The following is a 25,291-nucleotide window of genomic DNA, read 5'->3' as shown; positions in this document are numbered from 1 at the left end:
TTTTTCTGAAGAAGTCGTTCATGCACCCTCTGTGGTTGTGAACCGGACAGGAGGGATTTGAAGCTTGAAGAAAATGAAGGCAATGCGCTTTGCCTGTTCCTGAGACGCGGTTCAGTCCAAAGAACAATACTGGTTCTGAGCATCTGACACATCTGAATGGGTTCATGTGTGCCACTTCCGCATATTTCACGTGTGCTCGTGAGTGATGCGGAAAAGGTAATATATCCCTTTATAGTATAGATAGATATATTTCTACCTATTTTTTAGGGTATATAAAAAAACGACATGCGGTATGGGTTATGGTGTGGTGAACCAGAAAAACCGCATGCCGCTTAGGTTTTTTGGATAATGTTGTCGCTTTTTCTTGCCTACGTGGCTTGATCGCACGTGTGAGTTGGTAGAAGTTGGTGAGACGTTTCTGCATGTGCTGAAATGAAAGGACATTTGTATTGCCCGAGGCATTAAATGCACTGTAGCAGGGAGTGTAAACGTCTTCTTTGTCAGGCGCGTGGGCGGCCACGCGCGCGTGATAACCGTCAGCTGAAACGACGCTCGACACGTGTTGTTGCAGGATACGCTCTTTTTGAACGTGATGGTTTGCTTTCTCCCTCCGCATTAATTGCGATGGGTATATAAGGGGATAACCGTTTGTGGTTTCCTCTCACTTTGTCGAAAATTCAAAAAATTTGCCGTTTGAGAGAAAGTTGTCATCTGTCTTCTCCGACGTTTTTTCTGAAATTCCGGTGAGGTTTCTAGTCTTTCTGTTCACCATCTTCTGTTTCTTTGATATTTTTGATGGCTGAACCATCTAGTCCACACAATGTGGAGGGTGAAAACCCTGAACAGCCTTTAGTGGCCGACGAAGAAGAAGAGGATGATGATGTTGATGTTCCCGGTGGTGGGTTACCGGTGTTGAAGTGGACAAAAGGTAGTTTTAAAACCCTGATGGCCACTGTTCAGATGGCCAAAGACTGGAATGCTACTTACCCACAAGTGGGGGACACCGGTGCCGATGCTCCGGCCGGTTATATAACCTTGTGGGCGGATTTTTTCACCCACGGTAACCTTAGGTTGCCGGTGACGGTGTTTGTGGCGGAGGTATTGGAGTATTATCATCTCCATATCTCCCAGCTTAGTCCTTTCGGAATGTTCCGAATTCGGAATTTTGAGTACACATTCCGTGCCCATGGCCTGCCCATTTCAGTGGAGAATTTCCGGCGTTTCTACCAGTTGACGGTGAACACCGGTTTTTTCTCGTTCACTCAAAGGCATGGGAGTCTGAAGTTGATGACACCCCCTAAGGGTGTGACAGGCTGGAAGAAGAGGTTCTTCTACGTGAAAGCCTGTGCGGTCTATGCTAACATGTCTTTCAGGAACGTCGATGTTGGAGTTTCCGATGAAGATATTCCTGTTGCTTCCGCAAAGACCGCGGACTGGTTCTCTAGGCTGCGGCCTATTGAACTCAAGAAGTTGGATAATGACCAACTATGGATATTGCGGATGATGCTCTCTAGACCGGATAGGAAGGAAAGACCCGTGTTGCGGGAACAGGGTGGTGGTAAGTTCGTTACCCTTTGTTATTTTCCTTATTTCCTAAGCCTTTGTGGTAACCTGCATGCATTTATCAGCGGATGCGGTTGGCTTGTGGAGGATGTTTGAGCCTGATTTCAAGGGCCAGGTTGAACTGATCGCGGTTGAGCTGAAGAAAGGTTTCAACCTTGAAATTCTGAAGAACTTCCGCGTACCATCAAAAGCGGTGCTGGAAGCCCCGGTTCCGGGAGACGCAAGAGGTACGTCTTACGTGGCATTAGTTTTTTCAGTTTATCTTTTTGACTGGTTCTGTTGATTGTGTGAATCCAGGTGTCCTTGCGGATTTGGGGAAGTTTGAGAAACGCGTCCCCAAAAAGACTGTGGAGAAGAAAACGGTAAAAAAGACCGTGCGGGGTCGTGGTAAGGGGAGTGTTGAAGGCTCAGCTGCCCCTTCTTCCGTTTTCGAAGCCGCAGGTACCTATCAATCTTGTTCTCGGGGATATACCGATTACGTCGTAGTATCTGACACCCTTGAGGGTTTGGGTGTTATAGGTAGTGGTGCGGCCGCGGGTGGAACTGGTGTGGTTCCCCCCGTTGTTGGAGAGAAAAGGGGGCCAGAGCAGAAAGCTGCTGGTGGTGGTGAACCGAAGAGGCGGAGACTGCAGACCAGGAGAGCTGCTCCGGTGCAGAAGAAACCTGCAGTTGCTGCTGGTAAGTATATCCCTTTTCTTTGTTTTGTATGTACCATGGGTGGGAAATACTCATTGAATACTCTTTGTATTGCAGAATCCCGAGATGCGGGGTATTCTTTTTTTGACATTCCTGCGTCTCCTCCGCACACTGCTGCCGCGGGGGCGGGTGTATTGAAGGAGAAGGTCGCGCCTAAGGAGCCTGCGGCCCCTTTTGCTGGGCCAATTCGTGATCCCCCTTTGGAGAAGACGGTGGAGGCGACTGCTGACCGGATTTTTGACACTGTGGACTCCTCGGACAATCTGATCTCTCCTGATGAGGGTGACGGATTGAACTTGAGGTTTTCAGATGCCGGTAAGCAGAAGTCTGATGCTGAGGTGCGGCAGCAGGATGCTGAGCCGCAGAAGTCTCCTGCTGGGGAGAAAGGTAGCGGTTCGTCTGCTGGTGATGCGGGTCACGACGGGCCTCCAATTCAGCCTGGGGAGTCTGAATTGGAGTATTACTACCGCACATATTCCCCGGGTCGCAGTATGGTGTATCACCGACCTCCCTGGACTGTTATGCAGGGGGATGATATCTCAAATGACCCTGCGGCCTGCAAGGAGATTCTGGGTGGTCTGGGCACCCCTTTTGAAGTTGAGCGTGCCCGTGCCGCACCCCGAGAGCTGCGTGTAAACCAGCTCTCGTCAATGCTGGTAGGTACTTCCATCGTGGCTAATGCCATTTTGGAAGATTATAAGGTGCTGGGCCGCCGCGAGGAGGAGGCTGCTCGTATGCGGGCGGAAGCCGAGAAGTTGGTCGAGGCTGCTCGTGCGGGTGCGGAGCAGCTCGAGAAGGATAAAGCTGCTTTTGAGAAGCAGAAGCAGACTTCGGAATGGGCTGCCGCTGCCCAGCTAAAACAGGTGCGTTCCCTTGCTAAACTCCTTGCTGATGAACGTAAGCGTTGGGAGGAAATTTCATCCAACGAGCGCAAGAAGTGGAACGAATCTTGGGCTAAGCAGAACAATCTTCTGTTTCATACTCGGCAGGAGCTAGCAAATGCCAAGGCGGCAAACGTTGCCTTGAGCCAGGAGAAGGCTGCGGCTGAGGCCGTTTCTGTGAAAGCGCTGCAGGCGAAGGCCGACGCCCTGAAGGCGCTTTCAGAGGCCAAAGAAGCCGGGGCTCGTGCCTCAAAGGCCCTTGAAGAGGCCGCGGAGAAGGAGAGCCGTGCTTCTAAAGCTCTTGAAGAGGCGAATGCGGAGCGCATTCGTTTAGGCAAAGTTGTTGAAAGCCTGCAGGTACGTTTCTTTAACGTTGTTGCTTTCGTCGTTATTGTTTTGAAAATATTCACCGAGTGAACTGTTTGCTGTTCTTGTAACAGGCTGAGGTTCAGGCCCGGGAGGTCGCAGTTACGGACCTTACTACCCGCGTGTCCGCTGCGGAGGAGCGGGCTGACGCTACTGCTGAGGCCAAGGATGCCTTGGTGTCCTCTTTTAACCAACTGGAAGCTGACCGTGAGTGGTTGCGGACTCACGGCATCGCGCGTGTAAGTATCCTTTGCCTTTACATTTGCTTGGATTAGCATTCAAGACTTATGATCTTTTTATTGCAGATTGTCGAGGCTATAATGAATGCCCCTGAGACCTCATCTGGATTGGACCTGGTCAAGGAACGTGCGCGCGATGCTGGCTTCAAGGCTGGTTTTAACCGCTGCATTGGGCATATAAATGTATTATCCGCAGGCGGTTATACTGATCAGGCATCCGGGTTCCGTGATGTGGATACCGAGGGTCGTCTGAAAGCGGCCGTAGCCTCCTTTTATGACACGCCCCTTGCCTGTGTAGGGGAGCTGGACGAGTGTTTGGAGGTTGTGGACTATGTTGACCGCTTGCGGATGCTTTACCCTGATGTGGAAGAGGAAGAACCCGCTGGTGGTGCCGGAGGAGACGCGGGGACCAGCGGTACAAAATAGGGTTTAGGTTGGCGCGTGTGCCTCCTTTTTTGTATTCCTCTTGTATAGAGTAGGAACTTTATGTAAACTCAGTAAGCATCATGTAGATACCTGAATTTTTTGAATATAAAGTTTCTTTGGTCAGTTTGTACAAGTGTCTTTAATTCTTGCATGTCTGAACGCGTGTATGCGTAATCTTTACCCATTTATGAACGGGGTCAAGTATACTCCATACTTCTGTTGTATGGGTATGTATCAATTCTGTTATTTACCGTGTGAGGGTTTTTAGAATTGCGTAAACTTTGTAAAAGCTTATATTACCGGAACTCTACCCATTTGTGAATGGGGTCGAGTGTACTCCATACCTTTGTCGTATGAGTCCGCGTCAATTCCATTGTTTGCCTTTTTGGGCTCAGGAATTGTGTTGTGTGTAACAAAAACTTGTGTATCCGGCCGGATAAAACATGCAAGTCTTTTTGCCTTTTGCTGGCCTATTACAATAGTTGCGTGTGGCTACCACTTTGTATAGGTATCGTAAATGAAGATTTTGCCAATCTGTTTTTTGGATACCGCGAAGTGGAAACACGCATTTGTAATAGTAGTAAACAAACAACAATGTATAAAATGACGTTTATTTATTTGCAAATGACCTGCGGTCCGATAGGTTACATAAGGAGTGTAAGAACATAGCTTACACATAGCAGCGTCTAAGCTGTTGTGCGTTCCATGTTCTGGCGATAGGTTCGCCCTCTAGTGTTTGTAACCTGTATGCGCCCTTCCCTAAGACCTCGCTGATGAGGTAGGGTCCCTCCCACTTGGGGGCAAGTTTTCCTGGGCGCTCGGCATTAGATGCCTCGTTGTCACGTAGGACGTAGTCCCCTGGAGTGAAAGTACAAACGCGGACTCGCGCGTTGTAATACTTTTCCAGTTTGGATTTGTATTTGGCCTCGTTGATGGCGGCGTTCTCGCGCCTTTCTTCTAGGAGGTCCAAATCGATCCTACGTTCCCTGTTGTTGTCTAGCTTTTCGATAGCCAACATTCTAGGGGATGGGAGGCCCATTTCCGCGGGTATCACCGCTTCAGACCCGTAGACGAGGCTGAAAGGTGTTTCCCCATTGCTTGTTTTTGGGCTGGTGCGGTGAGCCCATAAGATGCTTGGGAGTTCATCGACCCAGCCACGCCTGGCTGTTCCCAATCGTGCTTTGATTCCGTCGACTAGGCCTTTATTTATACTCTCGACTTGGCCGTTCCCTTGCGGGTGTGCGACTGACGAGAATATGTGTTTGATGTTCAGCTCTTCTAACCATTTTTGGAATTCGTCGGCAGCGAAGTTGGTGCCGTTGTCGGTAACAATGTACATTGGTAAACCGAAACGGCAGATGATGTGCTCCCAAATGAACTTTCTTGTTATCATGGCAGTGGTTGAAGCGAGTGGTTTCGCCTCTACCCATTTTGTGAAGTAATCAACCGCCACTATGATAAATTTAACTGAACCTGGTGCGTCCGGGAATGGTCCCACTACGTCGATCGCCCATTTTTGAAAAGGCCATGCAGTAGTGACGGGGACCAGATTGTTTTTTGGCCGCAAAGTTTTTGGTGCATGGCGCTGGCAGTCCATGCATTTGCGTAATTCTTTGACGGCGTCCAGGTGCATGCCGGGCCAGTAATACCCGGCATTCATGATTTTTGCCACGACCATGCGTGGTCCGGCATGTATGCCGCATATGCCCTCATGTATCTCTCGGATAAGGTATGTGGCATCTTGCGGATTAACGCATCGGAGGAGCGGTCCGAGGTATGACTTTCGGTATAAGATACCGTCTCCCATTTGATAGTGGCACGCTTTGTATTGCAACTTACGTGCCTCTGTTTTGCTCTCGGGAGTCACACCTGACTGAAGGTATGCGATAATTGGTGTCATCCATGACGTTGTTCCGTATTGGATGACACTGACCTGGCGTAGAGGAACCGAAGGATTTTGCAAAATCTCGATACGTACCTCCTTTGCCAAGTGTTGGAAGCTGGTGGATGCAAGTTTTGATAGTGCATCTGCAGATTTGTTTTCGCTTCGATTAATGTGTCGAATATTGAATGAAGCGAATTTGGATTTTAGCTGCAGGGCTTGCTCGAGGTAGAGGATCATGATATCCCCTTTAGCGGCATAGTCGCCGCGTACCTGGCCCGCAACTAACAAGGAATCGACGTGCGCTTCCAGATGTTGCACGCCGATTTTAACTGCTAAACGTAGCCCGGCTAATAGTGCTTCATATTCTGCCTCGTTGTTCGTGCTTTTAAAATCGAGGCGGATGGCATATGTAAGCTCTTGGCCGTCAGGGCTGACGAGTCGCAGACCTGCGCCCGCACCTTCCTCGTTGGATGCACCATCGGTAAATAGTGCCCATATTTCTGAGGACGGTGGTGGGGGTGCAGGGTTTTGGGATTCTTCGCATTCTTGGATGCGATCCGCTGGTACTTCAGCGGCGAAATCAGCTAAGATTTGGCCTTTGATGGCAGGGCGCGGTTTGTAATGTATCGTATGTGCGCCCAGCTCAATTGCCCATTTTGCTAATCTCCCAGAGATGTCGGGTTTGGACAGGATCGGGCCGATCCTGTAATTGGTTAGCACTGTGATGGTGTGGTTTACGAAGTAGCGTCGTAATCGTCTTGAAGCATGTACCAGTGCTAGTACCAATTTTTCCATTATTGAGTATCTCGTCTCCGGGTCGTTGAGCATTTTGCTGATATAATAGATGGGTGTTTGAACCCCCGCTCGTTCCACTATTAATACCGCGCCCACTGCGTTGTCTGCAGCGGATAGGTATAAGATGAGTGGCTCATCTTTGCATGGTGCGGTTAGTGTTGGGAGTTGTATCAAACACTCCTTCATTTTCTGGAAGGCCTTTTCGGCCTCTGTGGTCCACTGGAATTGTTCTTTCTTTGAACAGCTTCGCAGGGTCTTGATGAAAGGGTATGACTTAGCTGCGTGGTTAGCCAAGAACCTGTTGAGTGCCGCCAGCCTTCCGGCCAGGCGTTGCATATCTTTCATCGATGCAGGCGATGGCATGCGCTCGATCGCCTGCACTTTTTCCGGGTTTACCTTGAATCCATCTTTGGTGACGATGAACCCAAGGAATTTGCCTTCTTCCATTCCAAACGAGCATTTCCCTGGATTGAGCTTCATGTTGACGCTTCGCAGAGTTTGGAATGTTCTTTCTATATCGATGAGCATGGTATCTTCCTCCATGCTCATGACGACCAGGTCGTCCATATAGATTTCGACACTTTTGCTTATTTGACCGCGGAAAGTGTCGTTCATCAGTTTCTGGTAGGTTGAGCCCGCGTTGCGCAACCCAAACGGCATTTTTGTATAGCAGTAATTTCCGGTTGGGGTCCGGAATGCCGTTTTGTCTTCATCCTCAAGTGCCATTTGTACCTGGTGGTACCCTTTGTAGCAATCGAGGAAACACTTCCACCGAAATGGCGCAAGGTTATCGACCTTTTCGTCGATTTCTGGAAGCGCGTAACAATCCTTGGGGCAGGCCTTGTTAAGGTCCTTGTAATCGACGCACATGCGCCAGCCCCCGGATGGTTTTTCTACCATGACAGGGTTGGATAACCAAGTCTGGTACTTGACTTCTCGCAGTATACCTGCGGAGAGCAGTTCTTCGATCTGCTCTTGCATCGCCTGATTTTTAGCTGACCCAAGGTGGCGTTGGCCTTGGATCACTGGTTTGATACCTGGTTTGGTATTCAAATAGTGCTGCGCTATTTCACGTGGGACCCCTGTCATGTCTGCGGGAGTCCACGCGAAGATGTCTTGGTTCCTGAAGAGGAGCTCCTTTAGGTGCGCTCTGGTGGTCGAGGATAAGGCGTGACCCAATGTGACCTTCTGTTCCGGATGCGTTGGGTTGAGAACCCATTTTTCCGGTTGGTCGACGGGGGTGGGCCTTGCGACCTTTGTCGGACGTGCTTCGTCCGTCATCATGACGTCCTTGCGGGCGTAGATGATTGCAACCCCCGATGCGGTTGGGAAACCAACCGCGGAGTGGGGGACGGATGTGATCATATTGAAATCTCCTTGGGATTCTCTCCCAAGGAGGACGTCATAGTTGGAGGTGTGGGGTAAAACCATGAAGTTAACCTCCTCTGTCCGCGTGTGTTTACCATTGGTAAGACGCACGGGAAATGTAATTTGACCTAGGGGAAAGACTGTTTCCCCTGCGAATCCGGCCAGCGGGTAATCTACGGCTTGCAACCGATCTTTGTCCTCTTGGTCAAATTGATTGAAGCATTGCTCGTAGATTATATCGGATGTACTGCCCGGGTCGATGAACAGACGCTCGGTGCAGTAATGGGCCAGCTGGCCTGAAATGACGACGGCGCGTCTATCACGCGGTCCGCCTCGGACTTTTGGGAAGACGACTTGCTCGTCCTTCCAATCATTGTCCGGTCTTCGTGCCGCTTTGCGCGGCCTACCCTTACCTCCGTAAATCATGTGGGTGGAAGCCACGTACATGGCTTTCTTTCCGGAGGAGGTACCTTCGTTGTGAGGGGTGATATGCTTGGTGGGCTTTTGTCCACCTGGCAAAAGGTGTTGCAGTTTCCCCTCTTTCAACGCCCGCTCAATCTCCAGCCGGAGACTGATGCAGTTGTTGGTGGTGTGGCCCGAGTCCTTGTGGTACTCACAGTATAGTGTGAGGTCCTGACTTTTCTTGGACTTCATTGGTTGGGCCGGTCGCAAGAATTGTGGGTCTGCGAGGAGAACCTCTCTTGGCGACTGGTTGATCTCGGTCCATTTGCGGTCCCGAGACTCTTTTCTTGGTGCCCGAGTGTCTCGGGCAGGGTTGTAGCATTGTGGGTCAAACGTGTTGGGTTGCGGGAAATACGGTTTAGTGATATCGCGATTGCCCGTATCTCGGTTTCGCTTGTTGTTACGTTTGGACCCTTGGTGGGATGTTTCGGCTTGGGGTTTTGCCTTTTTGACGTGCGGTTCGAGCGACCGCTGTGTCTGGGCATATGTCTTGACTGCGGTCATGACATCCTCCCATTTTTTAGGCAAACCCTCCTTGCCAGAGATGGTCATGATCATCTCTCTGTCTTTGACGGCCCGAATAAAATGGTTTCGCGCCATTTGGTCCGCCACGTCGCCTATCTCTAGGCATTCTTTATTGTAACGGATGACGAATGCCTCGAGCGATTCGTCATCCCTTCGCCAGATGTTCATGACGTCCAACGAATCGCGTTCGTGGCGTCGCTGCTGGCTGAAATGGGCGAGGAACTTGGCGCGCAAGTCCTCGAAAGAATCCAGTGATCCTACTGGCAAAGAATCAAACCATGCCCTCGCCAGACCGATCAGGGTCTGGGGGAAAAAATTGCACCAGGTGGGTTCGTCCCACCTGCCATTGACGCCTGCGCCTGTGAAGATATTCATGTGGTCGTCCGGGTCGGTCGAGCCACTGTATTTCCCAATGTTGACTGGGAATTTTGTCGTTGTGATATCGGCGTTGGCGATGTGCGGGACGAATTTTGAATTTTCGGCCGCGGCCCTTGGCCTGTATGGTTCGTGCACAGGGCGCTTTGCCGCCCTGAGGTATGTAGTGCGGGGGTGGCTGGGGGGAACATAGTTGCATCCCCCCGGTCTGCTGTTGGTGTCGTGAGACTCCCCGCGGTAGGTTTGATCGTCAGGGTCGGTATGGCCGTACCCTTCCGTGTTAGGTTGTGGGCCCAGTCGGCTCTGGATGCCTGGGCCGCGCCTGGAGGCTGACCGCCTCCTATCTTCGCCATAGGGGCCCAGGCGGGTATGCACTGGCCCTCTGGAGCGGGACTCATATGAGGAAGTATCCTCATTGAGTGTGTGGACCGAACAGTAAGATGATCCACGGTCGTCATGTCGGCTTCTGGAAGCCTGACGTGAGTGTAACCTGCCATCGTATTGGAGTATACGGTTGGCAGGTGTGTACTGTATTGGGGTAGGCCCAGCTTGTACGTTTGCTTCCGTACAAGCGCGGTTGTAAGCCGCTATCAGCAGGTCAGTCTGCTGTTGGTACCAGGAGTGTAAGTCCACGCCTGGTGGAAGGACAGTTGGGGCCTGTGATAAGTCGTGTCCGAACGCAAAGGATGGGATCCTTTGGGTGGACGTGCCAATGTGTCCGGGTTGGGGGGTCGAAGGGTGGACCCCTGTTGGGACCGGGGGATTTGGGTTATCCGCATTGGTGTTTTGGTTATCAGTCATGATCTTGAGAGGGAGAGGGATGGATTAAAAAGTGCTAAGAGTAGCGGTGGGCGCCAATGATGAAACAATGGTTAACCGGGCAGGGTTAACACACTGGTCTTGTCAAGAAGGGTTAATCCCTTCCTCTCGGAGATCGCTGGCTGGGTCACCGGTGGATGATCTCCTGCACAAGGAAACAAGCCGTGACTCGTAACAAGGAGGATGGGGTGGGGGGTGCTCCTTGTTACCACTCTCCGGCGTGAGAATCAGTAGTTTGCTTGGGAAGCAAAGCAAGATAGTAGTAGTAGTGAGAGAGTTGTCAAGAGATACCTCAAACCTGGTTTGGGGTCGGTATTTATAGCCGAGGAGTGAAGGAGGAGATTGATGGATGGGCTGACAACGAGCTGCACCGTTGCAGGTGTGTCAGTCTCGCCGGCCGTGGGGGTTACGCCACGTCAGCCCATTGCTTTAATAGCTCTGACAGGGGACTGTCGCCGGCGCCACTTGCCTCGTGGTGTCAGCCACTTGCCTGGCGTGTCAGTCCACTTGCTGGATATGCAGGGTGCGGTGCGAGCCGCATCGCTGCATGCGGTAACGTCTGAAGTTACCGCGTCTCCTACTTGTGATCAAGAAATACGCGAGATGCGGTGTTGGCCGCATCATCGTATGTGGAGACTATTTGCTCGCTTCCCTTGTCGTGACGAAAATGGCCATATGATGCGGTGCCAGCCGCATCGATATGTTCATCTTCTTTCGTACTTGGGTCAAGCTATTCATCTTCGAACCGAATGGGTTCGAAGGACGTGACCGCATGGGTGCGGTTTGCTTACTGGTAGGGGTTTGTTTGATGCGGGTAATGGTCGTTTTGGGACCATACCCCTTCACCTTTATAACTAAACTTGTATATAATCCTTATTAATGAAATGACTTATTTAGATAAAATAGTAAAACAAAAGAACAATTATATTTTCGCTATTCAAAATAATTTTCTAAGTTTTCACTTCTCTTTTGAGATACTACAATCCATTTTATTATGTCTTCAAAAGAAGTAACACTAAAAAATAAAAAAATAATGATCACAAAATTGTAAGTATTTTTAAAAATAATTATAAGTTATGAGGTTATGGTAAATGAATTGTAATTAAATTATACTATGTATATTAATGATATAATATACATACTTTGATATAAATGCTACTTTTAGATATATGGATCATGAGACAAGATACGAATATCATCATTATATAGAAAATATTACATATTAAAAAAATCATACTAAAAATAAAGTATACGTTTAAAAAAGTAGGACTAAAGTTTTTTAAACTATAAATTTGAGCGTCCACAACAACTTTTTTAATTAGTAGTTGACATTTAAATATTCAAATTAAAATTTTTATAATATTATATAATGTCTTTAGTTGCGTAATATGATTGAAATTAAGTTTAATATTTAAAACTCAATGTTATTAGGAAGTTGGAACATTTTTAAGATGAAAACATATTGATAGTAACACAAATTTAAAATTGGAAGAAAATATTGAACACGTGTATTACACGGCTTAAGTAAATATAATGTTATATACTTAATAGCAAAAAAAAATATGTCTTTTAGAAACCATTTAGTGTTCGCTTTAAAGATAATTTGGTACTTTATTTAGATAATCCGCTTGTAATTTTAGTCTTCTAAGTTATATAATATAAGTACTTGTACATGTGATTTGATTCTTTATTAGTAATTATTGTTTATATCCAAATAATATATTTTATCTTAACAAATATATATGGTTAGGGTAAAATGAAAATTTCGACAAGTTGTGAGAAATCAGAGAACTTGGCCTTACAAAAGGATTTTTGAATTTTTTTACAGGGGGTGTGAATGAGTGGTTAGAGACTCAGGACGTTAAACTTTTTGATTTTGGATTTAAATGGTTAAAACCACTAAAACATAGGGACTCAAAAAGTAATTTACTATTAATTAAATTTGAAATTTTACGTTTGATCTCTAAATATATTAAATAATATTATACTTATTATATTATTTGATATATTTATATTTGTTATAGATAATTATTAATTAAATTTGAATTTATACGTTTATCTCTAACTATATTAATTAATATTATATTATATTTTGTGTATAAAAATTAATATGTAATATTATTATTAAAAGGGAGGAGTCACCAGAGAGTGACACGTGTACAAAAAGATTTTTATTTATTAGTATAGGAAGATCAATACTAACTAACTTAACTAGGTTTACTAACCTAGTTAGTTAACTTGTTTTCAATATATAGTTTCCATTCAAAATAACCCCTTAACTTATAACTTTGAAGTTTTGACAACTTTAACCCTTTTAAGTGTAATACTTGTTTTAACTACCATATTTTTAACGTGGTTAATTTTTTCCCTATTAACTATTAACCGAACTAATCGAGTTTTGCTTATAAACCTCTGTTTAACCTCCATTTTATTCCGGTTTTAAACCAACGTAGTACGTGACGAAAATAATATAAATTCTTATTTATATATATTTTTTTATTTTATTGATAAAGGTCCGGTTTTACAATCCGGGTCGGATTTCGAAGGTCTGATTTTGACGGATGTTACACGTCCAAACTTCGTCTTGAAACAACGGCGTCTACAGCGGTGGCGCGTACGAAGCGAACGAAGGCTGGTAGTGGTATGAAGGTACAGTGACAGGTGGTGGTTGCGGCGGCAGATGGTGATTGCACCGCTGCCGTTGGCGGAGGGGTGGGTGGTCGAGCTGTGGTGGTGGGATGAACAATAAGGATCTGATGGGTTTTTTAGATCTAGGGTTAAATGAGATTAATTTAGGACTAAAATGTATCTCTCTATGTTTTTTTGTTATTTGCCACGTGTCCTCCTATTATTGCTTCCTACACTTCCTAGTTAAACCAAACTTCCTTTTTGATCCTCACCCCTATTATCAAATCAAAAAGTACATTAATACTAATAGTCATTATATCCACAACCTCAAAGTTATGTATCACTATTTTGCTTGCCTATCTTACTACTGGGCATTAATCTCATAAATTTACATGTATGTTTATATTCTACGGCCTACGCGACTAGAATCATGTGTCACACTTTTGGTCGTGTAGTATAAGAAACCGACCATTCAGCGGTAATTCACTGAATCCATCATCTTCGCGGATTCTGAACCGTCCGTTTTGATCCATTTCTATAATTTCATCATTTCACATGTATGGATTTCGAAGGCCATGTGCGACAAAAAAATAGACCCTTAAATAAAAACTTTTATATAAACACACAGGTTGTTCGCAGGATGATATTCGTTTTAAAATAAGGTTGTTCATAAGCCGAATCGAGTCTAACCGAAATTTTGAGCTCATGCTCGACTCGTTTTTTAATAAACCGAGCCAACTTGGCTTGCTTTGTCTCAGGTTCAAGGACTAATTAAACTTGTTTAGCCTTTTTAATTCGTGTTCAAGTAGTACTTTAGTAAGGTATCCAAGTTCTCAATCTATAAAGAGCACGTGCTAACCATCTTTGATGTGGAGCAGATCCAAGAGCTGACGCATTCCTACATGGACCGACTAGATAAAAAGGAAACCGGGCAGAAAATCCTTTAAACAATCGTAACTTGGGCTGCGATTGGAGTTATAGGGCCTACGACCAGGCGATGAAAAGGCCTCGACGATCCGGATCACTTGGCATCAGGCTCGAATTCCTTGATTTAGGGCTCTAATTTCGTCAATCTTCCAGACTTTTCTTTTTTAGCTAATAACACGTAAATCATTGATTAGCGTGATGTAAATCTTTATTTATTGTGTTAATTTTAATTTATTTCAGTTTGTTTGTAATTTCAGAAAGGGTAAATTACACTTTTCGTCCTTTATGTTTGTATCGGATTGCAATGGATAGCCTTTAACTTTAATAATTACAGTCACATTCCTTTTTTTGTAAAACCCATTACACCCTACATCCTTTACCACTAACTTGGTTAAAAATTTCATTTAAATCCTATCATATATGGGTAGTTCTGTCTTTTTACCAATTTAATTAAATTAAAATTTAGAACAAACATTTAGGCAATGTTTGGCTAAGCTTTTTGAAAAGTGCTTATTGACTTATTGGCTTTTTGAAAAGTCAGTATGGAGTGACTTTTTGGAAAAGTCACTTTTCCCACTCACATACACCCTCATTGCCAAACACCATTTTAGAGCTTATGACTTTTCAAAAAACCAATAAGTCAATAAGTTGTTACAAAAAGCTTAGCCAAACATGCCCTTAATTCTATCTCATCTAATCTCAGCTCTCTCTCTCTCTCTCTCTCTCTCTCTCTCTCTCTTTAACCAAATCTCACCACCACCACCACCACCACTACTGACAACCACCACCACCAAATCCAAATTCCATCACCGGATTTGGGGGTTTCATCCGAAGACGAAGACCCTTGCTCATCAATGGAACCTATTCACCAGGAAGATGATTCATCTTCATCTTCACCTTCATCACCAACCCGCGGCGTAAAAGAAGACTTATCAGAGATCCCAAAAACCCTAACTCGTCAACTATGGGGTGTCGCTTCCTTTCTCGCTCCTCCACCTCCCTCTGTCCCGATCAATCACCAATCGGATCCATCAGATCTGGAAGATGCTGCTCCGGAGGGGATATTAGGGATACGAAGAGACTTTGCAGAGATTGGAGGGAGGTTTCGGAGTGGAATATCGAAGTTGTCGAATAATATTGATGTGTCGGAGACCAGATGTTATCGATTATTATGTCCAAATTTTGACCAGGGTTTTGGGCAGGTCAGTATATTTTATTTTATTTTCTTCCGTTGGAATCAGGGTTTTGAAATTGGTGTAAATATAGAATTACCCTGATGAAATATATTTATAAAATCCAATCAGATTGTATAAAAATCCAAGCTTGACAATCAAATTCATTTGTTAGTATAGTATATTTGTATGTGTGGATTTGTATTTGTAATTAGTTCCATGTTTAGTTATGTTGGACAAAGTTTTGACCTTTTTTTTTTGTTTTTGTTTTTTTATTTGAATTAAACAGTGAGAAGGATGCTTCCCTTTTCCCACTTAAACAAATTTACAGGTAAATGTAGTTAAATATTAGTCTGCTATATTAAGTCCAAAGATTATGAATTCAACAACAGAGCAGAAGGTATAGAGGTTGGAGAGAGGGGGAGTTGCGTTGGGGGCAAGATGAGGTGGTGGTGGCGGTGGGATGATGTAGTGGTGGTGGCAAGATGTGATGGTTAGGATTTTAGGGTTAGGAAATTGGGGAAGATGATGTTTATATGATTTTTTTTTTGTTTTATTTATTAAACATTTAAATAAAAGTATAAAATTTACCATAATACCCTTAAGTGAATAAATTTAACAAAAAAATTTAACCAGGTTAGTGCTAAAGGACGTACAGTGTAACGAGTTTTGCAAATATAGGATTGTGATTGTAATTATTGAAGTTAAATGTTATCCGTTGCAATCTGGTACAAACATAAACGACGAAAAGTGTAATTTACCCTTTCATAAATTTGACAAACTTGCCTAATTAAAAAAAAATCTCTATAAAAGGGTTCCTCGTGTATTGTATTTTTCATTTAGAAATTATTTTTCTTTTAAGAAACAATGTTTTATTTATTCGCTTCCGCTCGACGTCAATCTTGGAAACCCAAATTGAAATAAAAAATAGGGTCCTTTTCAAGTTTCGTTGTTACAAAAAACTCTTCTCGTTTATTTGGGCTTAGACTATACAGTGTGGAAAGGGTTTGAAAATTGAGCATTTTTCGATACACGGAGGACACGTCAGCGTGCGTCAGAAACGGGGCGTGGGAACGAGGGGTGTGGGGCGGGTCGGGGAAAAGTGGGCGTTATTTGACACGTAGCACCTAGTTTTTCTTATTATTTTATTATTTAAAACTATAATTTTTTTAAACTACCTATGTAAAAAAATATTACACAAATAAAATAAAAAAAGATTACATAATTCAAATAAAAAAGAGTATATAAATTAAAAAAAAGGAAATCTAAAAACCCGAAGCTTAAAAAAACCAAAACTAAGTACGATACTTTGCCTTTATTTTTTCTTTCAGCTTCTCGTAAATTCCCTTCTCTTCGGCGTCAAGGTGGTCGATCTTTACATCGAGGAATTTCATATCCGATTTCCTTTCCTTGTGCTTGAAATCTCGATGACTTTCATTTGTTCGGTGTTTCTATCTTTCTTGTTGAATGTTGTTGTCACACCCCAACCGATGACGGAAACATCAGAGTGAGACGAAAACAAGATTGCAAAAGACTTCACAACACTATTAGTGACAATAATTAAATAACGGATTTCATTTCATTTCTAAAAGTCAATTACAAAGTTTGGAATCTGCTGTGCACAAAATGCAACATATAAATTACATCAAATGTGACATAAAACTAACCCTTTTTTAGTACTAATGTTGGAAAAAGTGTGTTTTTGTCTTCCTTTTGTTTTTTCAAGATTAAATGAGCTCAAATGAACAAAAGAAGCAAAAAGGAAGCTAAATCTAACATAATACAAGAAAAGGAACAAACGTGGCATGCCCGACCCCCGACAGCATCTTCCCAAGCAAAACAAGAAGAACAGAAGGCTGAACACGCCCCGTGCTCAGTGAGCACGGGGGCGTGCCCACTGGACACGGGGCCCTGGTCAACTCTAAGATTCGCAGAATCTAGGGAAATCTTGATAGTACAGATACGCTTCTGCACACGGGGTCGTGCCCAGCGGACATGGGGGCGTGGTCAACTAATGCAGACAAACTGCAATTAATGAAGAAAGAGAAGAAGGATGGACACGGGGCCGTGCCCGAGCTGCTGTTCGCTATAAATAGGGGTGCTTGGCTCATTTGCAAACCATCCCTTGGCACACCACCTCTCTCACACTTCACCCACCACCATCACCATCACAACACCATCATGCACCACCATCATCCATCATAGAGTGTGTGAGTCGTCTCGGGATTCAAGATTGATCGTAAAAGTTCTTGACAATCAAATGCCATGTTTTCCTAAGTCTCTTACATCACTTGGTGAAGACAAGTGTCTAGTGTAATATTTTTATTTTTAATCTTTTCGCACTTTTTATTTGGTTATGTATTAATGACTTTAATAACTAGTTTCTTATGTTGAAGGTGATTCTTCCTTATCATTTGTCCGTGGTGTATTGGCATTATTTTACTGTCTATATAAAATAAAAGATTTTCACGATTCATATCTCCACGGTCTATATGGAGATATGTTGGCTACCTGGTCGGGGGTTAAGGGAACGGTTTGGTAAGAGTCTTGCCTTGTTCAGTGTATAGATCCTACAAGGACCTGGGTCAAATTTAGTAGGACCTCCGTCAATACCCACCGGTATTGGATGGCGGGGGTCCAAACTCTTTGATCCCCTCATATGCAAGCAACTATTAAAACTTTAACCCCGCTACTTAGGACTGTATCCCTGCTGACTCAGACTACTTAGCCGAGGGTAACGTCACCTTCAAAAGAGGGGCCTACCACATTATGCATTAATAACTTAATTAATTATCTTTCAATAATCCGACCCTTTAGGATTGTATCCTTGCTGACTCAAACTACTGGGTTGAGGGTAACGTCATCTTCAAAAGAGGGGCCTACTACAATAACTAAGATAATCTCTTAAAAAGTGTAAAAGTGCGGAAATAATCAAAGGTTACACTACACACGAGTCGGATACAAGTGATTCATCTTGTCTATCTGTTTTTACTTTTATTTTATTTTTCAGCATTTTAGTTAGCTTTATTTTTCTAGTTTAAAAACCTTTTTTCTAACTTTTGATTTGATTAGACGTTGAGGATAAACCGGTACTAAAAGCTCTTGTGTCCTTGGACGACCTTGGTATCTTACCAACATTATACTACGCTCACGATGGGTGCACTTGCCCATATGTGTATTTAGTGTTAGTAAATATCGTGTTTTATAAATTTAAAACTTGGCTAAAAAGTGTTAAAGGGCTTAAAATATACATAAAAAATATAGCACACTTCACGCACATCAAGTTTTTTGGCGCCGTTGCCGGGGACACAAGGATTTTAAGAAAGTTAGGAATCAATGGCCTAATCGTTTTTTCTAATTTTTCTGTTTTTTTAGGGTTTTCTTAATTTTCAGCTTCTGCAGAACTCAGCACGAGCCTGGCCCGCTGAACACGCCCCGCGCACAATCTTTGGAACTGGCAATCCTGTTTTAAGTCAGACAGTAAGCTGAACACGGGGCCGTGCCCATTCAACACGCCCCGTGCCCAAGTTTCAGTTACTGAAAACAGAACCGTAAGATCCCGACGGTTGGTAATTTCTGACACAAACATGAGTGATACTGATATTTTTTACTTTTGGCACTCTTATGGTACGTGGTGTCAAATATGTGGTGGCCCTCATAAAGAATTAGAATGTTATTTTCTAAATTATAAGCCCCATTATATAGACCCATTGTTTTCCTGTAGCCTTAAGAGCGGCGAAAGTAAAAATAATCCTTATCTCTCACTCGAATGCTCTCAACCAGACCTTCTAGGAGAAATGCTTCTTGATGAACTATTTCAATTAGAAGATCTAATTCTTAATTGGTTAAAAGAACTTAAGATGGATTTCATTAATTCATATCAAGACGATACCCAAGAAGAATTGTTGGGATCGCATTCGAACAAAAACGACTTCGTTGTTCCCGATATTACCTTCAACTCTAGCGAAGACTTGGGCGATAGTCATCCTGTGTCGATTGTGCCGTGAAGGACTCTCCATCGACTTCGTTCGGTGCATACATAGACCTGAGCGATTCGGCATACACCTTCTTTAATGAGAGCCCGGGAAAGGGTTGAACTTGTCCACCTACATTTATCATAGGAATCACCCTCACCGACAACCTCTTGCGTTCTCATCTTAATCTAGAGCAATTAAGGTATCTTAGGCACTTTGGGGTTGTTCCATCCAGTAAGGAACCGCCCGATCCGGATAAGTTCCTTAGAAATAGACGAAACTTCGTAAACAACCTCTAGACACGGGGCCGTGCCCAGGTCAGCACGCCCCCGTGTCCACCAAAAGATTCCTTTCTGATTTTTGTCGGAATAGGGACAAAATGTGTCAGGATCTTGCTTGCACACGGGGCCGTGTCCAGCCGACACGGGGCCGTGTGCAGCGTGCTGTCGTTTTCTATAAATGCAGCAAGATTCCTGCTCATTTGGACCACTCCAAAGACAAAGATTTGCTGGGATCTTCACTCATACCATCCTAGGTATATTCTAAGGAAGGTTCTCAACAACCATCTTGTCTTTTCCATTTTTTTTCATTACCTTCTTCTTCAATTTTTCACTCAATACCTCCATTAGAGCTTCAAATTACCATGGTTCCAAGCTTTAAGGTGATGTTTGATAGATTTTTACAAAAAGGAATCTTGTTAAAAATAAGTTTTGCAACATTGTTTTAAGTTATTCCTGCTCAAAAATGCTTTAAAAATTGGAAAAATAATTTAAAACTCCAAGATTCCTTGTTCCAAAAATCTGCAGACATCTGAACATGGGGGTGTGCTCAACGAGCACGGGGCCGTATCCGAGGTACTGTTCCATAAAAATTGAACTCTTTTCGGTCTGTTTTCTCAAAATGGCGAGCAGAACGAGCGGAACGTCTTCATCGCACTCCAGGAACAACCGGCAAGGGAGGAGGTCATCAACTGTTGAAGATTGTCTTGTAAACTACGTTTACACCTTAAGAGAGGCCATTGATGAAATGACGGGGGTGGAAGAAGTATTGGTCGACCGTATTAATCATTTGACGGTGGGACTAGAGGGATGTCTTCGAGAGGTCAACCTTTTGCACCAAAGGTTGAACATTCTTGCCTCTCCTCCTTTGGTACCAATTATCACCCAAAGGGCATGGAATGTGGTACCCGAAGTCATCATACCGGCCAAATGGTACGCCATACACCCGGAACCCCCTCGAGACATACTACAAGGGGTTCCGGTTGGTGTCACTCCCCCTCCACAAGATGTTGAGGAAAATGAAGCCGCCTTCTTCCTCCCGAGAGAGATAGAAGAATGGTTTTAACAACATCTAGGGAACACCCCTCGGCTCGGGGTTCTACAAAGCTTTTAGATACCGGAAAATTATTTCCGGAATTTTGGTTCTTGATGTAAAAGTAGAACTCATTGGAATGATTTTATGTATCACTTGACCTATCTAAGTTTAGGACTTTTAACTTTTATTTTTCTACTTTGTTTTTAATATTCTAGGAATATTATGTAATTTTCTTTAATTGAATGAATAATGGTTTTAATTAATTTGGTCTTTGGATGATGTTGTAATGGATAAAATACACTCGGGATGGTGAAGGATACCAATGAAAGCTTGAACCAGCACCCCATGCACAAAAACAGGGCCATCCGACAAAATTTTCTTCATTACAGCAAGTTCAGCATGGGGTCGTGCTCACCCAACACGCCCCGTGCCCAACCATCTGCAGAAAATGCCCAGTTCAGGTAACTGGACACGGGGCGTGCTCACTGAACACGCCCCCGTGCCCAGGCTTCTGTTTCTTTTTATCAATTTCTGTTACTGGCGATCTGAACACGGGGCCGTGTCCAGATGCCCAGTAACATATTTTTTTTGCTTTTCACACCTTTTTACACATTCAATCAACCTAAAAACTTATTTTTGGGACACATTGAGGACAATGTGTAATTTAAGTGTGTGTGTGTGTGGGGGGGGGGATGCTAAAACCTTGAATCTTGCAAATCCTAATTACAAGCTTTACACAAAACTCTATTGGAACCGCTAATCACCCCAAATTTTTTCAAAAAGTTTCATTTTTTTACTTGTCTAGGTTTAATTTGGGAATTTCAAGTTCTAAAAAGGTTATATTTTTACAAATTTACAACCGATAGCGTCGTGATAAAAAGAACCAACATAAGAAAATTATGAAACGGCATGACAAGTTTAGTTAAAATTTGATTATATATACTTGATCACATAAAAAACCCATTCCCACAAAAAGTGAGTTTTGAGCCTTTATTGAGCATACAAATACATATCTTTAAATTAAATGCTCATTTTTCGTTTCTTGTGTGAATAGCCGCTTGGTTCTTACGACTCTAGAACTTGCCACGACGATACATTCCCGGTCCTTACCAACTTAAACCCGAGTAAGTAAATGATGTAGGTATTAGGACTAACCCTTTTTATTTCTACACCATTCTTTTTTTTACCACCTACCCAAAATCCCCCTAGTTAACCCCTTTGAGCCTAAACCTTTTCATTTCTTAACCCAAAACAAACACCCTTTTACCCACCAAAACCCTTTTTCATTTTAAACCCTTTATTTTAGTAACAAAGCTTGGTTTTTCTTAGGACTTTCTTCGTTAAAAAAATGATAATGATGAAGCCAAAAGAAATAAACAAACAAGTTTATCAAAAAAAAGAACTTTGTTTGAAAGAAATGCTTCATCAAAAATAAAAAGTTACAAAACAAAAAGTCTTACGAAAACCGATGCTTTTTACGCATTTCGTCCTTTTACCAACCACTAACCCAACCACCTACCTTTAGCCCAAACCTAACCCTTCACCCAAAAGTCCTCTTGATATTTACAAAGGTGTATAGTTAAAAAGGAGGATGATTGATTTCTTGGCAAGCCTATGATAGGGGTAAGTTCCATGCCGCTCTCAAGTGATTCACTAAAATACATCTTCGGCCGAGTGTTGAGTGATCCCCCGTGAGGTATGTGAACTTGTGTATAAATGGAATTTTAAAAAGGCATGTTATGCCCAGATAAGTAATTTATCTTATGTAATGTTTTAAATGAATTATGACGAATAGGATTGTAAATAAATAGAAATAAAACTTCATAAAGAATCTTGGGAATCCCGACACTCTATGACAAGCCCAAAAACCTTCTCTTCTACCCGTTCCATTTGGGAGTGTAAAGCCACATTATAAAGAGTTTTGCTTGAGGACAAGCAAAGATTCAAGTGTGGGGGTATTTGATGTGCACAAAATGCAACATATAAATTACATCAAATGTGGCATAAAACTAGCCCTTTTTTAGTACTAATGTTGGAAAAGTGTGTTTATGTCTTCCTTTTGTATTTTCAGGATTAAATAAGCTCAAATGAACAAAAGAAGCAAAAAGCCAGCTAAATCTAACATAAATACAAGAAAAGGAACAAACGTGGCATGCCCGACCCCCCGACAGCATCTTCCCAAGCAAAACAAGAAGAACAGAAGGCTGAACACGCCCCGTGCTCAGTGAGCACGGGGGCGTGCCCAAGTGTCTGCAGAAAAGACAAAGTTGTAGAAGCTTCTATCACCCACCACGGGGGCGAGCCCACTGGACACGGGGCCGTGGTCAACTCTAAGATTCACAGAATCTAGGGAAATCTCGATAGTACAGATACGCTTTTGCACACGGGGTCGTGCCCAACGGACACGGGGGTGTGGTCAACTAATGCAGACAAACTGCAATTAATGAAGAAAGAGAAGGAGGATGGACACGGGGCCGTGCCCGAGCTGCTGTTCAGGCTATAAATAGGGGTGCTTGGCTCATTTGCAAACCATCCCTTAGCACACCACCTCTCTCACACTTCACTCACCCACCACCACCATCACAACACCATCATCCACCACCATCATCCATCATCCATCATAGAGTGTGTGAGTCATCTCGGGATCCAAGATTTATCATAAGAGTTCTTGACAATCAAAGGCCATGTTTGCCTAAGTCTCTTACATCACTTGGTGAAGACAAGTGTCTAGTGTAATACTTTTTATTTTTAATCTTTTCGCACTTTTTATTTGGTTATGCATTAATGATTTTAATAACTAGTTTCTTATGTTGAAGGTGATTCTTCCTTATCGTTTGTCCGCGGTATCTTGGCATTATTTTACTGTCTATATAAAATAAAAGATTTTCACCATTCATATCTCCACAGTCTATATGGAGATATGTTGGCTACCTGGTTGGGGGTTAAGGGAACGGTTTGGTAAGAGTCTTGCCTTGTTCAGTGTATAGATCCTGCAAGGACCTGGGCCAAATGTAGTAGGACCTCCTTCAATACCCACCAGTATTGGATGGCGGGGGTCCAAACTCTTTGATCGCCTCATATGTAAGCTACTATTAAAATTTTAACCCGGCTACTTAGGACTGTATCCCTGCTGACTCAGACTACTTAGCCGAGGGTAACGTCACCTTCAAAAGAGGGGCCTACACATTATGCATTAATAACTTAATTAATTATCTTTCAATAATCCAATCCTTTAGGATTGTATCCATGCTGACTCAAACTACTGGGTTGAGGGTAACATCACCTTCAAAAGAGGGGCCTACTACAATAACTAAGATAATCTCCTAAAAAGTGCAAAAGTGCGGAAATAATCAAAGGTTACACTACACACGAGTCGGATCCAATGATTCATCTTGTCTATCTGTTTTTACTTTTATTTTATTTTTCAGCATTTTAGTTAGCTTTATTTTTCTAGTTTAAAAACCTTTTTTCTAACTTTTGATTTGATTAGATGTTGAGGATAAACCGGTACTAAAAGCTCTTGTGTCCTTGGACGACCTCGGTATCTTACCAACACTATACTACGCTCACGATGGGTGCACTTGCCCATATGTGTGTTTAGTGTTAGTAAATATCGTGTTTTATAAATTTAAAACTTGGCTAAAAAGTGTTAAAGGGCTTAAAATATACATAAAAAATATAGCACACTTCATGCACATCAGAATCAAATACAACCAACTTGAAATACAAGAATGACAATACAATAAGAATACAAAATTTTAAATGTGTATCTAAGCATCCTACTATGTTCCATGCATCATCAACATCATCTCAAAACCTGCAACATGTTTTAAAAACGTAGTTCAATACAAAGATGTATTGACGAGTATACAAGTTTTCATACATAGCATAAAAATAAGTTGTAAACAATTCCACATGGCAAGCTATTGAAACAAGATAAACAAGAAAATTGGCATGTGTTTAACTAATCAAACCAATGATGAAACGCAATAAGCTCTTAACATAACCCAAAGTTTAAAGGCGGTGCGTTAATCCTATAGCGCTATATATGTCAAGGATAGGCTCGTACGAAGTAATGATAAGTCTAACACAAAACGTATAACCCCAAGTTTAAAGTATCAACTAATCAAGTATGCAAGCATGTATAAGGAATGTTTGTGCATTTACGAATAAAGTTTAAGTGTAAGTTTCATAGATAAACATGTTACACCCCAAAAAGTGGTAAACAAAAAGGGGGTTCAAGTATACTCACAGTTTTGCAAAGTTTCCTTTGGTGATTCTGTGAAGAGTTAGAGGTTGGAGCTTCAAAGCTTCCTTCAAAACACTTAGTGTTTTCTTTTAGATCTCTTAGAGTTCTCTTCCTTGCTTTGAAGATTTGAGAGAAGTAGAGAGGTTGAGAGAAGATGGTTGGAACACTTAGTGTCCTTTTAGAATTCTTGATTTAGAGAGATGGAGAGAAGAATGGTGTGAAGAAAATGGTAGAAGGAGGTTGGTATTTATAGGTAGAGAAGGTGGAAAAGGGTGAAATATGATTGGTTAAAAAAGGTGAAAGAGGATTGAAAAGATGATTGGTGGAGAAAGGAGGTGGAAAAGGGTGAAGTATGATTGGCTAAAGGAGGTGCAAGAGGATTGAAAAGGTGGAAAGATGATTGGTATATTTCTTGGTGTTTCTTGACTATATATTATGTAATTGGGTATATAAAAAGTATAAAAGTATAATTCAAGTATTGAGGATGTGCGTATAAGTATTTATACGTATAATTATGTCGGTTTGCGTATAAATACGTATTTAAATGATTGCTTGTGTGAATAAAAAATATGTATAAAATATGAATTTTATTATGATTAATGCCTCGAATTATGAGATTGAAATTAA

At 42.9% G+C, this 25,291-nt stretch overlaps 2 protein-coding genes and 1 long non-coding RNA gene across 3 annotated transcripts; 2 read left to right on the top strand and 1 right to left on the bottom strand.

Moving 5' to 3' along the window:
* The first annotated feature begins 1,126 nt into the window (after window positions 1-1,126).
* On the top strand, window positions 1,127-14,221 carry LOC118491584. The gene is made up of 7 exons (XM_035989465.1): window positions 1,127-1,558; window positions 1,629-1,790; window positions 1,861-2,004; window positions 2,083-2,241; window positions 2,317-2,477; window positions 2,787-2,915; window positions 14,213-14,221. The coding sequence occupies exons 1-7, from the start codon at window positions 1,147-1,149 to the stop codon at window positions 14,219-14,221; spliced, it is 1,176 nt and encodes a 391-aa protein (XP_035845358.1). The 5' UTR covers window positions 1,127-1,146.
* A 455-nt stretch (window positions 14,222-14,676) lies between these two features.
* LOC110909939 lies at window positions 14,677-15,495 on the top strand. The gene is made up of 2 exons (XM_022154657.2): window positions 14,677-15,157; window positions 15,417-15,495. Exons 1-2 carry the CDS (start codon window positions 14,810-14,812, stop codon window positions 15,417-15,419), a joined length of 351 nt encoding a protein of 116 aa, XP_022010349.1. The 5' UTR covers window positions 14,677-14,809; the 3' UTR covers window positions 15,420-15,495.
* Window positions 15,496-24,132: 8,637 nt separating this feature from the next.
* On the bottom strand, window positions 24,133-24,860 carry LOC110914721. The gene is made up of 2 exons (XR_002578535.1): window positions 24,668-24,860; window positions 24,133-24,232 (listed from the first exon to the last, which is right to left on the bottom strand). It is a non-coding gene; the product is annotated as an uncharacterized LOC110914721 (long non-coding RNA).
* Between the last annotated feature and the right edge of the window lie 431 nt (window positions 24,861-25,291).

This window comes from Helianthus annuus, chromosome 4, assembly GCF_002127325.2.
Source record: "Helianthus annuus cultivar XRQ/B chromosome 4, HanXRQr2.0-SUNRISE, whole genome shotgun sequence".
In the NCBI taxonomy this organism is placed as follows: domain Eukaryota; kingdom Viridiplantae; phylum Streptophyta; class Magnoliopsida; order Asterales; family Asteraceae; genus Helianthus; species Helianthus annuus.
This window is presented reverse-complemented; position numbering and strand designations above follow the sequence as displayed.

What these genes read in the sequence shown, in the direction of transcription:
- LOC110909939 (XM_022154657.2), top strand. Translation starts at nt 14,810, where the DNA reads ATGGAACCTATTCACCAGGAAGATGATTCATCTTCATCTTCACCTTCA.
- LOC118491584 (XM_035989465.1), top strand. Translation starts at nt 1,147, where the DNA reads ATGTTCCGAATTCGGAATTTTGAGTACACATTCCGTGCCCATGGCCTG. An exon ending in GTTGCGGGAACAGGGTGGTG is followed by an intron (nt 1,559 to 1,628) that starts GTAAGTTCGTTA and finishes TGCATTTATCAG; the next exon opens with CGGATGCGGTTGGCTTGTGG. An exon ending in TTCCGTTTTCGAAGCCGCAG is followed by an intron (nt 2,005 to 2,082) that starts GTACCTATCAAT and finishes TGGGTGTTATAG; the next exon opens with GTAGTGGTGCGGCCGCGGGT.